This window comes from Phragmites australis, chromosome 15 (assembly GCF_958298935.1).
Source record: "Phragmites australis chromosome 15, lpPhrAust1.1, whole genome shotgun sequence".
Lineage (NCBI taxonomy): Eukaryota > Viridiplantae > Streptophyta > Magnoliopsida > Poales > Poaceae > Phragmites > Phragmites australis.
This window is the reverse complement of record NC_084935.1, coordinates 26,553,799-26,566,509: the sequence shown is the minus strand read 5'-3', so window position 1 is coordinate 26,566,509 and position 12,711 is coordinate 26,553,799. Positions and strand designations below refer to the sequence as shown.

General features: G+C 44.9%; 2 protein-coding genes across 3 annotated transcripts; both read right to left on the bottom strand.

Annotated features, from left to right (window-relative positions):
* Positions 1–80: 80 nt before the first annotated feature.
* LOC133892054 (2-methyl-6-phytyl-1,4-hydroquinone methyltransferase 1, chloroplastic-like) lies at positions 81–2,968 on the bottom strand. 2 transcript variants are annotated; one of them, XM_062332799.1, is made up of 5 exons: positions 2,534–2,968; positions 1,825–2,355; positions 1,247–1,330; positions 1,051–1,216; positions 81–811 (listed from the first exon to the last, which is right to left on the bottom strand). In XM_062332799.1, exons 1-5 carry the CDS (start codon positions 2,812–2,814, stop codon positions 737–739), a joined length of 1,137 nt encoding a protein of 378 aa, XP_062188783.1. In that variant the 5' UTR covers positions 2,815–2,968; the 3' UTR covers positions 81–736. The 2 variants fall into 2 exon arrangements, with proteins under 2 accessions (XP_062188783.1, XP_062188782.1); XM_062332798.1 differs by having other exon boundaries at positions 1,051–1,330.
* Positions 2,969–3,360: 392 nt separating this feature from the next.
* Positions 3,361–5,784, bottom strand: LOC133893485 (phosphopantetheine adenylyltransferase 1-like). Its single transcript, XM_062334512.1, has 6 exons — positions 5,573–5,784; positions 5,405–5,476; positions 5,233–5,292; positions 4,291–4,385; positions 3,958–4,027; positions 3,361–3,859 (listed from the first exon to the last, which is right to left on the bottom strand). The coding sequence occupies exons 1-6, from the start codon at positions 5,717–5,719 to the stop codon at positions 3,767–3,769; spliced, it is 537 nt and encodes a 178-aa protein (XP_062190496.1). The 5' UTR covers positions 5,720–5,784; the 3' UTR covers positions 3,361–3,766.
* Between the last annotated feature and the right edge of the window lie 6,927 nt (positions 5,785–12,711).

The following is a 12,711-nucleotide window of genomic DNA, read 5'->3' as shown; positions in this document are numbered from 1 at the left end:
GTCCATTTTGTGACTTTAAAAAAGAGAGTGAGAGAGATGACAACTGCTCATCGAGGACTGCGTGCATGTATGTGGCGAGGTGGTGGGTGTTTGGTTGGCGGTGTTACATTTTGCCCTGGGAATTGCATCTTTAAAACTCTTTGTAAGATAACTGAATTCCGGTGGTGGTTGTCTGGTCCGCAGAAACTTGGTGAGGTGATGCACGCTGGACCTTTTCTTTTGCCCTAGTCTTGTTAACTGTCAATGACGCTGAAATGCGATGGTTCCTAGCTGCAGTGGCATGTGAATGTCATGTTATCTAGTCATGTTTTTGTCTCTGTTAAGGTGCCATTCTTTTCTGATATATATGTGCATTTGGTACCGTAAGCATGTGATTTATGGATGCTGCTGCCGTGAGCTCTGATGTGCTTGTGGTACTGTCAGATGGTTATATGATCTGTCTTAATAGGTTGTCTTCCCGTTGAGTTGGGTCAGAATCTTGTGTCCTCACTTCTCAGTGATTTGAAGTCCAATTTCCATTTGAAATGTGGTAACTTGTCCCTTTCGCAGCAGGAATTGAACTGCATCCCAAGAAATTCCTGCAAAAATAACTATGTTCCAAACGGAGCTGAAGTCAATACCCAAAATGCTATATAGTCTAAATGCCCCAAATTTGGATCTTCACAACCATTTCACCGACGACTCGACATAGCTTTCGCTATCATTTTGTTAACATTTGCATCTTGGCCTTCGTCGTTCAATTATAAGCGAAGCGAAAGGCGAAGGTGAAAGGATTCACAGGCTTCTCCACATACTCAGCCTTCGGACCGAGCTGCAGGAAGAACACAAGGTGTAAAAGAGGTAACTGAAGCACCTCAATTATAAGTTTAGCATGCACCAATGCAAATGTGTTCATTTAACTACTCGCAAACAGATCAAAACGTTGGTAGCATTCCGCATGACGAAAAATGCAATTGTTGAGTTCCAAGGATTCAGAACAAGCGGCGCATTTTATGCTTTGAGATGGAAAGCCATAGTCTGAGCTCTGAACTATAAGTGACCAAAACGTACCTGCAAAGGGGAATCACCAGGCTCTGTTTTGACCCCTGTAACAGAGCAACCCATGATCAGGCCATGCCGTCGAACACCGCAGTACCACTTGGTTCCGATCCTCTTGATCTTGACATCATCAAACCCTGCTCTCTGGAACCATTCCATGTACTCTTCTTCCTTGGGGAAAAGCATCCACATGTCCGCGAAGAAGCGGCCAATCAAACAGGCTGCTCCACCAGGTTTCAGGACCCTGTAAGCTTCCTTGATTCCTCGCTGCGGGTCAGGCCAATACTCGATGCTGGAGAATAACACCAAATCAGTAGGAATAAAACGGTTAATGGATATTATTTATGCTCCCAACTTAGGAGAAGAAAGTTGAACACAGGCCACTATATGTGTATTGCTTCCAAACTGTCTATCTTTTCAGATATAAGTGGCCATAGTCATGTGTATCAAGGACAGATATACATGACAACAAAAAAAATCACAAATCTGATACAGTGCAATGGCTTAGTAGCAGTTCTGGCTTTCACTGAAGAATAAGAATATCTCGATCATGGAGAATTGCAGTTTTTTTATGGAAAATCACAGCGAGGTTATTTATTTACTAAAAAAAAAAAATCAAATCTCCCAGACTGATTATAGACAAACTGAAAAAGTGCATCTGCATTGCCAGGAATTGCACTAGAGACCAAGTTTACTCTGACAATCAATTGATTATTAATGGGAAAAACTGTAATTTGCATTAAAAAAAAGAGGCACATGATATCCAACAAGTGATTAGAGCATCACCTCCCAGCAGAGACGTAGCGATCAAATGTGTCAGTTGGGAAGGGGAGGTCCTCAGCATCACCCTCAAGAATGTTCACCCCCTTCAGTGCCTCCTTCTGCCGGGCCTTCTCAAGCTGGTGTGGCGACTGGTCCAGCAGGGTGACATTCTGACTGTCCATGTGCTTGACAATCCCCAATGTGGCAAAACCGGTTCCGTCACCGACATCGACGACCTTGAGCTCAGGGTCATAAAGTTCAGCAGGCTCCAGTGCGTCGTCCCTCATGTCCTCAGTCCAATGCCCTGGGTTTATGACATGATCATACACTATGGAAAGGAACCTGTAGAACCAGAAGGCCTCCTTCTTGTGCTGTATGAACCTGGGCTTTGATACTGGCCTGGAAGAAGAAACCACACACTTCGGTGTCATATATCTTGCACTTAATCTCACACCAGTACTATTTCTCAAAGGATTCAGACCAACCTTGGAAGGCCCCAAGAATCCTAACCCAATTGGGGCTCTAAATGTGGAGGAAGAAGCCATTTCTTGATCTCTGAATGCAAACTTGGATCAAATCATATATAGATTAGTTTCTAGGGAAAGATAATGCTGGAACGATAATTTAACATAACGAAACAACTAACAAATGGGAAGTGAGTTAGAGAACTCCTACACAAATCTTTGTGAGATTTCTTGATACATCTGCGAGGAAATAAATAGAGGTCACATACCTGTGCTCTTGTGAGGTGAGGAAGGAGGCCAGCTCTTGACCCTGATCACCACAGCCCCCAAGCCCAGCGCAATTCCACGCCACAGAAACTTGAGAACTAGCAGCAGCCATGTGAGCAAGCTTGCGTATGTACTGTGTGAGAGGTGCCTTGCGTGCTGCAGCAGAAGGTTTTGGTGGTACTAGTCCTTCAGGACTCTGATGATTTTGTGTGTTGTCTATGCCCATGAGTTTTCTCCATGGAGATAAGCAAGTTTTCCTCTCAAAAAAGGAAACTTTATTCATTGATGGGGACGTGGGAGTTGGGGGCTGTGCACCTATGGATGATAATTCAGGACAGTGATGTATAGGAAATTCGCCACTTGGTATCTTGCAATGGTTTTACAGATCCCATCCAAATATTACACCTAGTTCATTGGGTTTATGTTATGTAACAACTATTTTTTCCTTCTTTTCTGAGGTTCATCTGAATTTTTTTCATTGTATAAATTTCTTATACAAGACTTGCAAAAATAAACACTAACATCATTTGGATTGGACAGATTTCCAGTCCTACAAAAAATCAACGCTCGCTAAGAACATACTGTTTTACTCCACTGAGGATAATTTCTCTGTAGAAAGGGTCACTTCTGTCTAGATCCTAGGCTGAATTCGCTAATTAATTGAAACAACATGGTTGTAGGACATGATTAGACTCTTCATAATCTAAAATCAGCTATCAAAACTTTTGTGCAATTATACATTGTCTTTAGTTTTCTGGTTCTATATCCATGGAGAACATAGAACCTCTGATAAACCAATGCGCATACCCAATTTGTGACAAGAGGCCCAAGAGCATAATGAGTTCTTTTCAAGTACACATTATATGAGTGCATGACATAAGGAACACCGTATTCATTTGTAGTTTTGCCACTATTCTAGACAAGACAACCCCATAGGGACATCCTTTTTACATTCAGATGGCAATGCCAATACAAAATCTGTAAATTTGGTTAGTTCGGAAGAGTCCATGTTGCCCAGATTGAGTTTATAAGGTTAGAGTAATACTGTTACAGGTCCATGGTTCAATGTTCAAAGATTATTCCTCCAGAAAGGTAACCAAACTGCCAGCTCTGATTACTTTTTGTCGACAATGAGCTTGGGGCAGACAACCCGGGATTTGTGCATCCAGCTAACCAGATTCAAGTATTCTTTTTCCTCACTAAGAACCTTCACGGCTAGCAGTTTTTACTTCAGTTTATTGAGCTTGCTCCGCCTCGAGCTTCCTTAAAGCAGACGAACTCAATTTCTTCCCCTCCACGCATCCAGAAAGGAGATCAACAACCTCAACCTGAAAGTAAGCTCATCCACATTTGGATCAGTTATATAGTCAATACTGTAGCAGACTAATATCAATTAAACGAAATACAGAAGCGAGCGTGAACACACCTTCAACAGTGGCAACCCTTTCTCTACCCTTTTCCTATTTACAGCAAGTCCACCATTTAACGTCTCCTTACTGAACATAAGCAGCATTGCTACATCAAATGAGGCACAGCAGAAAGAGAAGCTTAAGAGTAAACATGAACTATTTACATGATTAGGAGACCACATTTTTAAGTTGATTATATTGAGGTACTTCAGAATTCAGATACCTTTAGTATAGTTTTGGAGTTGGAGTAATGAGTTTTTACCTTTTGGTAAGGTCACATACATGAAAGAACAAATGGAATAATTATGGATAGATAAATGCCTGAAAACAGATGATGCAATTGTTGATACCTGACAATAATGGCATCCAACTTATCATCAATAATGGATGGGCCATAAGGATCCTCAATAGGCTCCACTTGTACTATCAGTTCTGGCTTAATAGACTGCATATAATGACGAACCAATCATGAGCTTTTGTCAACCATTAGACAAAACACAGATACACGGGCATCTTCATTTTCCGTGGTTCCTCCTAGTACCCCACACAAAACCATACTATTGTATGAACATGAAGAATCGAAGATATGGAACTGATAACCCCTACACGTTCAAAGCACATGTCAACAAAATTTGAGCCAAGGATAATTTCCATTCCAGAAACTCCTTGCAAGAAGTTTCTCTACAGATCTTCAGACTTGAATACAAGAAGATTCTCTAAAGCCATACATTTATACAGCAAACGCATGTTCCTCAAAAAAATACAGCAAATGCACGGCCACATTCATAACAAGTTGGTTCTGAAATTTTACAAAATTCCATAGTAAACTCACTGAGTATAGAACAACTCATTGCTCAGCTGAAGTATGTGGCCACATAACACGAACAAATGAGCGTACACAGAAACTAATTCTTGTTCCTCTCTATAACTGATGACTTTTCAGATCAAAACAACCAACACTTTGATGACCACAGCTTTTCATGAACCAATTAAAAACCACAGGTTTGATGAACACAAGAAAACCACAGCTCTTTCTCCCCCAATGTAACAACTCAACTGCAGCCCCGTCACAGGATGTAACCCTGATGTCTTGGCCAATTTCGGCCATCTAATCAATATACCATTCAGGTGGGGACACTCTCCCCCTGGTGATCCATCAGAAAAAGGAAAAAGAAAACAGAAATAAACCAAGCCAATCTCAGAGACCAATTTTTCCTGCTAGTCATCCCCCAATCCTTCTAATTCTTTACCAGCAGAAATCACACAAAACAAGGAGACAGGGTAAGCACAACCTTGATGTAATCCTCCACGGCCATGATGCGCTTCTCGACAGGCTCAATCAGCTCCGCATACTACAACCACAGCATCAAGAAAACAACCATGAATCCTCACAAGCCCCAATAATTGATGAGAAAATGTTAAAAAGGAAAAGGTCTTTATGGGGGACAAAGGTAAGATTTTTGCCTCCTTCTTGGCGAGCATGGGGCCCGTGCAGACGCCCACCACGATCCGATCCCTCGCCAAATCCGCCGAGGCCTACCACCCACGAATCCCAGACCCCAAGAAATAAGATTTAAGCGCAGTTATCCGTAATGGAAAGAAAAGCAAATTTGTTTCTCTCTTTCGCGGCACCTTGAGAAGGCGGCGATGGCCGTCGTGGAGGCGGTCGAAGGTGCCGCCGAGAACCACGGAACCGTACGCCGGTGTCGCCGACTTCTCCGGGGACGGCGGCCGCGGAGCTCCAGCCGGGGTGGCGCCGTCATCGGGGGGAGCGATCATTTTTCGCTCTTTTCTTTTTCTTTTTTTTTTGTTTTTTTAGGGGAAGAAGAAGAACGTAAGGCTTCTTCTGCTTGTCCGTCCGTAGACGGAGGGCCCAGATTGACTGATATGCAGCATGGATGGACGGTGATCGTGGTCTCTTTTTTGTCCTCTTGTTTGGTGCTATCTTAGGACATCTTTAACACAGGCCGTAGGCTCCTGACCTGTATCACATCAGATGTTGGTCGGTGTGAGCCAAAAAATTGTCTCTAGCGAAGTTCGTATTGAGGTGAACATAGATGCGAGGAGTGGACCGATGATGGCAAATTTGTGGAGGGATGTGGTGTCCGTTTCACTGTTCACAACGGAATTGGCGAATGGTTCGTGGCTCCCGCGGAGCGGTGGAAGGGAGCTTGCGAGCCCTTGTGGAGGCAAGGCGAGCGGCTTCAGTGGCCGGCGGAAGCGAATAGCATCCGGTGACCGTGCAGACGACGCATCGTCCTTGCGGCTGATGATTGGACCGTCGCAGATCCGGCGGCTGCGCTCCTAGGTTCCCCACCGTCGGTGTGCTCAGCCGCAGTAGCATGACCGTGATCCTCCCTAAGCCTCTGGTAAGTCCTCGGATCCCAGATCCATCTCTTTGCAGGGCGTACGGCCAGAGCTGGGGTTGGTCGCCGCTGGTAGCGAAGAAGATCTCGTGTATTTATCGAGGTCTTGCTTGTTTGGTGTGTTTGGTTAGAAGCAAATCCCATGTATTTGTTACCGGCAGTGAAGCAAATCCCGTGTATTTATCGAGGATCTTGTGCATATACAAACCGAGTAGAAGGAATACACACCCAACATGCTCGTGCTACATTGATTGTTCGAAATTGAGTATGTTGTCAAATTTCAGTGTCATGCTTCGAATGAGTGTGAAATTTCAATGTCAAAGAGCTAATTGGACACTCATATTTGTTGATGTTACTTACTGCTTGTGTGATTAATTAGTCAGTCAGTCAGTCTGTAGGGTCTCGATAAAGGATATTGGTTATATATTTGTAATTGAATAACTGGGAAAAGATTTTAATTCATTCACTTTTAGATTATTGGTTAGCTGCAAAAGCTGAACGGGTTAAACTGGGCATGTTCTAGTTTAGATTATCGAATGACTAGGCTTGAAAACCTGTAATTGTAAACCCGTAGTTCAAGAAAGATTAGCTCTTTCTGACAAATCTCGAGCTGATTTTTGTTGTTGGTCTACCTCTCAATGCATGGAATGATTTTCCCTGTTATTTTTTATTTTCCTTTTTGATTGAGAAGATAAACTTCCTAGACATCAGCTGATCGGAGAATCACAATCAACAAATGTTGTCATTCACACCGTGAATTGTAGGAAGAGCTTAGTGTTAAGATTGGCGCATAATTATTGTGATTATCAGTTACTCGCAGCATATCAGGTGCTAATTGTCCTCACATCTAAGATGGCATTTTTGGCACTGTGGCAATGGCATTTTCTGATCTCCAAATTGGTCATATGTAGTTCTACATAACCTTTAGTCTTTGGACCGGACAGAAAGCTTCACAGGTTTCCTGCTGTAAATTTGACATAGAAACAACTGGCTCCTAGTGATTTGAGTATTTCCTGATTGGGTGAAATGGTTAACCAGTGTACAATTTTAGCTCAAATTTTGTTCCTCCCTTTAGTCATCTCTCACCCGTGCTTGTAGATGGACGCCGTAGCGCTTGCCGGTCTTGTGTCGAATATGCAGGACCACGTGCAGGAGGCGGTTGCCGCGCTGAAGAAGGTGGCCAACGACAACTTGAGTCCGGATAGCACCCATGCTGCCGTGGAGCTCAACAGAGCACTCCTGGAGGTCGACACCATTTGCGACGGAGTTGGAGCAGCCCGTGTTCCAAGTTGAAGATTCTCTGAGCAGCGGTGGCGTGCCCAACCATGTTGGTCACGCCGACAATAGAAGTGTGGCAGTGGAAGAGAAAGTGTCAGGATCAAAGGACATTAACGACGATGACGTCCTTCCCGCTAACTGGAGCTCAGATCACCTACAATGTGCTGATTTGGATGATGGCATTCTTTTGATGAGAGTTTCGTCATCCAACCTTTTTGACTTTCATAGCTTGCTTGCCTTAGAATTTTTCCGCGATCGTCTCTTTCTCTAGCACCGCCGCTTGTACTCAAAAACTTGTCCTTTAGCCTGAATCCAATGGAGGGGATCTCCGACTAGGCGGCTGTCGGAGGATGAACTCCACAAGCGGGGATCCGGAGGGACCCCTTTGAGATTCGGCCGGGAGGATGATTCTGAATCTACCTCGTACGTGAAATAAATGGGAGTAAATGAGATGCAGGTGGAATGGATGATCGGATGCAGGAGGAAATAAATGCTCAGGGGATTTTAGACAGGTTCGGGCCGCACGGAGCGTAATACCATACTCCTGTGTGTATGCTATAAATGCTCAGGAAATGTCTCTCTGAGGATCTGTTATGTTACAAGGATGTTTGTCTAAGTCTAGAGCTTCGTGCTCCTTATTCTTCGTCGGCTTGTCTTCTGAGCTCGTTCGGTGTGTTCCGTCTGATCCCTTCTTTTTTGTTCTCCGGGGAGCCCGCCCCTCTTTTATACCCGTCGAGGCGGGTAGCGTGCCCAAAAAGGATGGCGCAAGTTCCAAGGCGCCATAAATGAAAAGCAACCATCATGGGCTGCTGCTTGAGGTGACGGGGAGGGTTGAAAACGCGCCCCCGTCCGGGTGCAGCGGGGAGGGCCCATCAGGCAGCCACCGAGCGACCCCACGTGCCTGCCCGATCAGAGCGAGCCTGACACAACAGGGCGGCAGGAGTTACGCCTCGAGTCCTGTGACGTTATCTCGAGACGCGCGATGGGACCCGTGCATTAAATGTCCCCACGCCTCCTCGCCAGACCGTGGCAGGGACTGACAGCAGGCGTGGGGGGAGTGGTTGGAAGTGACAGGCCACGCGCCCTCTTAAATGCAGCATCGGGCCTCTCACCAATCGACACCTCACTGCTGAGTCCTTGTGAGGACCACCGGCGAAGGACTCCTCAGGACCTCGGGGAACTGTGAGTGCTTGGGGATTACTGTCCACAGCCCCGAGCACTCTCTCCCGGATATGCCCTCTCTTGGTCCTCGGGGAACTCAGGTGCTCGGGGACCACTGTTCATGGCCCCGAGCGCCCTCTCCCGGAACTTAACTGCTCGGGTCCTCGGGGAACTCGGGTGCTCGGGGACCACTGTTTGTGGCCCCGAGCACCCTCTCCCAGAACTTGGTCTTCTCGGATCATCGGGGAACTCGGGTACTCGGTGACCACTGTTCATAGCCCCGAGCACCCTCTCCCGGAACTTGGTCTTCTCGGACCTCGGGAAGATAATCCTCGAGGGAGGGCACCACGTGGCACTCTGTTGTTCTGGCCTTGGGACTCGGGGACCCCTGGTTCCCATGTCACCGACAGCGGCCTTGCCATTGGGGTGCTAGATGCCATCTCCAACAAATTACTGCATTCGAAAGACTTCGCCTTCTTCCATTGTGTCTGCGCCACATGGTGTGAAGTGCACAGAGTAGTGGAATTTGTGCCCTGGATCTTAAAAGGTCCTTTCGTGCAAGGGGACAACATGGTAAAGATATAGCGCCTGGAGAGCGATGCAGTTTTCGATCTTCGTCTTTGGGATTCGGCCGATGACAGTTGGGAGATGATTGGTGCCTCGAACGAGCTTTTGATCATCGTCGAACGGGGGCGCCAGGTCAAGGCCAATGTAGTAAATCTAGTGGCCGAATGGTTCTCCGACCTACCTCCACTCTCCTATGACGCATTCTAGGTGAATTGGGAAGGATGTGTGGTGCTAAGGGATGGGAAACTTTTCATCATTGTCGCTCCGAGGATGCCATGTTTTCATCTCCAGATGACAAAGGGAGTGCAGATTTGTATTATCGATGACACCACAATGGTTTCAGATTTCCAGTAGCAAGTTCTGGTGGCATATCGCATGTTTTCTGGATGGAATTGCTTCTGAGAATCCTTTAGGAGCCATAATGGCATTGGAACAGTCGATGCCTGAGTTCGATTCCTGGCAGCCTAGACTAGGGGGAGGTTGACTCATGTTGGTTGGAACCTGTGCATTATTCTTGAAAATCAGCGACCAAATTGACGATTTGGCTGAACACAATGCTCTAATGCTGATCTCTCTTCATGACTTCAGTGATAACATTTGGGAATATATTCCTTTGGTGATAGAAAGAACAATCCTGCTGGGTATGACGTCCGAGGCCATGCCACTAATTCCTGGAATCACCATGCAGGGTCGAATTCTCAGCTTCCATTGAGCAAACCTAGCTCACGACTGGGATTGATGTATGGTGCTTGAAACTCCATACCATTACGGGGCCTCCAGAACAATCAAATCCCTCGTGGGGAATTTTAAGTGGCATTCTTGTAGATGGTTGTCCCAAGCTTTCCCTTTAGAAATGTAATAAATTTTCTAGTAGGTTTTTGCTTGATGGTTGTAATGAAAACTTGGCTGTTACTTTGCTTGTCCATCATGCTTTTACCCTTATTTCCTTGTCGATGAAATAAAGTTAACATGAATAAATGCAAAAACTGATTAGCACATGCTATGTCCATCCTCGAGATTTGCTGACTGAATATCTGTTGATGCCTGAAAAGTCAACTAGACAAATCGTTAGATGCATTGGTCCTCGAGTATACACTCGAAGGAACCGAACGAACTAGAGAAAAGAATAGTACACAACTATAAAAAGAAATAGCATGATGACATTTTTTGGAAACTTTCACTGACTTGTGTATTTGACCAACATATGAATATGAACTCGATAGGAAACACATATGGGATCAACTAGAACTTCAGAACCTTGTGGGTCGTTAGGCGTGAGATGTCCGATAATCTCTTATGTTGTTATGCCTTATGAGGTGTAGTTATTCGTTATCGACCCAGCACATGTCTCTGTTAGCTCTATCTAAAGCAGTCGACACAAAGCTAGATAAACTTTTGCAAAAAAAAAAAACATGTATTAACATAATATGATAGTACTATGTAGCCCCCGACTCTGGTCGAGGAGGAAAAGCTTGATTGAGAAGTAAGAAAAAACATACATATACCATCAAAAATATATGATGTAGCTCTTGACTCTCTGCTTGATGACTAAATCGAGTGGAGAGTAAAGCCGTAGCATCGAAAGTAAGTGATATAGCCCCCCGACTCTTTATTTGATGTGATAATCAAAATAGAGAGTATAGTTGTAGTATCAAAAGATACCCGATGTGGCCCCTGACTCTTCACTCAATAGCTAAGTTTGAGTACTTGTTTTCACCGCAACCTCTGATTTGACGTGTCATAATGACGGTGCACCCCTATTTGCAAAGATTAGACAAGTCACAATGCCTCAGCAATGCCTCGACTTCCACCATACGCGCTGCGCGACCGAGGCGACCTTGTCATCATGCCCGACGCTATCAAATCTTGATGACGCCATTTCAATAGTAAGACCTATTTCCACAGCTATAAACAAGGAAAAAAACTGAAGCCGACTGATCTCACTCCATTTCCTTCCTTTCTCCCTGCACACAGCCCAGTACAAACATGCCCTTATGCTTGCTGGCAGTCGGTCCCTAGGACAATCAACTACCGCCCCAAATAGGAGCAGAGAAGGTTCCTCAAATCGTTCGAGGGCAAGTAGGGGTCCACATACTTCTGAACTCTTAGAAGTGGTGGATCTTTACTATTTGCAAGAGCAAGACGGATCCTTTCTGTCAACTTTACGCCAGCCACATAGGTAAGAAAGAGAAAAATATGTAATATGATAGTCAATCTGATCAAAATGTAATCTACCTACCTTCAAGTTACCTTAAATATGAATGAAACTATCGGAATTGGTCAATGTTCCACGAGTGTTTGAGTATCTCACCGTCTACCGTAGATAACTGTACTAATCCAGGTTGAGTAACTTCAACTACTATGTAGAGTCCTTCCCACTTAGGTGATAACTTATGGTGCCTAGCCTATTTCTGCACCTTTCGTAGAATAAGGTCCCCAACAGTGAGTTTTCTGGGCTCGATTTTCTGACTATGATATCTACGCAACGCTTGTTGATACTTGGCCGCTCGAATGCATGCTTAATCATGGTACTCCTTGAGTAGATTGATATTGTCCGCTCGTAACTGCTCTTGCCCTTCTTCTGAGTAACTTTCCACTCACGGTGACCCAAATTGCAATTCAGTCGCAAGCACTACCTCTACTCCGTAGACTAAAAAGAAAGGAATTTCACCGGTGGCCCTATTAGTTGAGATACGAATGGCCATAGCACAAAGGAAGCTCTTTCACCCAGCGTTTTGAGTAAGCTTTAAGCCTATCGAAAACCCGAGTTTTGATACCCTGCAAGACTATACCATTGGCACGCTCAACCTAACCGTTACTTTGAGGGTGAGCTACTGAGGCAAACAAGTTGTTATACCAAATTCTTCATAGAACACAGTAAATGTCCCATTTCTGAACTGACTACCATTGTCTGCAAATATTCGATGCGGAATACCATATTGAGTAACTATGCTCCTCATGAACTTCTTGGCTACTTCTGTGGTTATCTTTCCCACAGGTTTGTCCTCGATCCACTTAGTGAACGTGTCGATAGCTACGAATAGGAATTTGAAACCTCCTTGGGCCCTTAAGAACGGTCCCAAGATATCCAAACCCCAGACAGATAAAGGCTAAGAAAGAGAAAATGTTTGCAAAGCTTGGGCTGGTCGAGTGGTCAGCTTTCACACTTTTTAATAAGCTCGTAAGCATCGTGTAGGGCAGTTGGCCAAAAGAATCCTTGGTGGAAAACCTTTATGACCAAGGTGCGATAAGACGCATGATTACCACACATGTCTTCATGGATATCGAGCAATATCTTAGTGCCCTCTTCCTGAGTGATGCACTTCATCAAAATTCTGTTACTCCCCTTTCGGTAGAGCTTACCGTCTACCAAAGTGTATATCTTGGACTTTTGAGAAA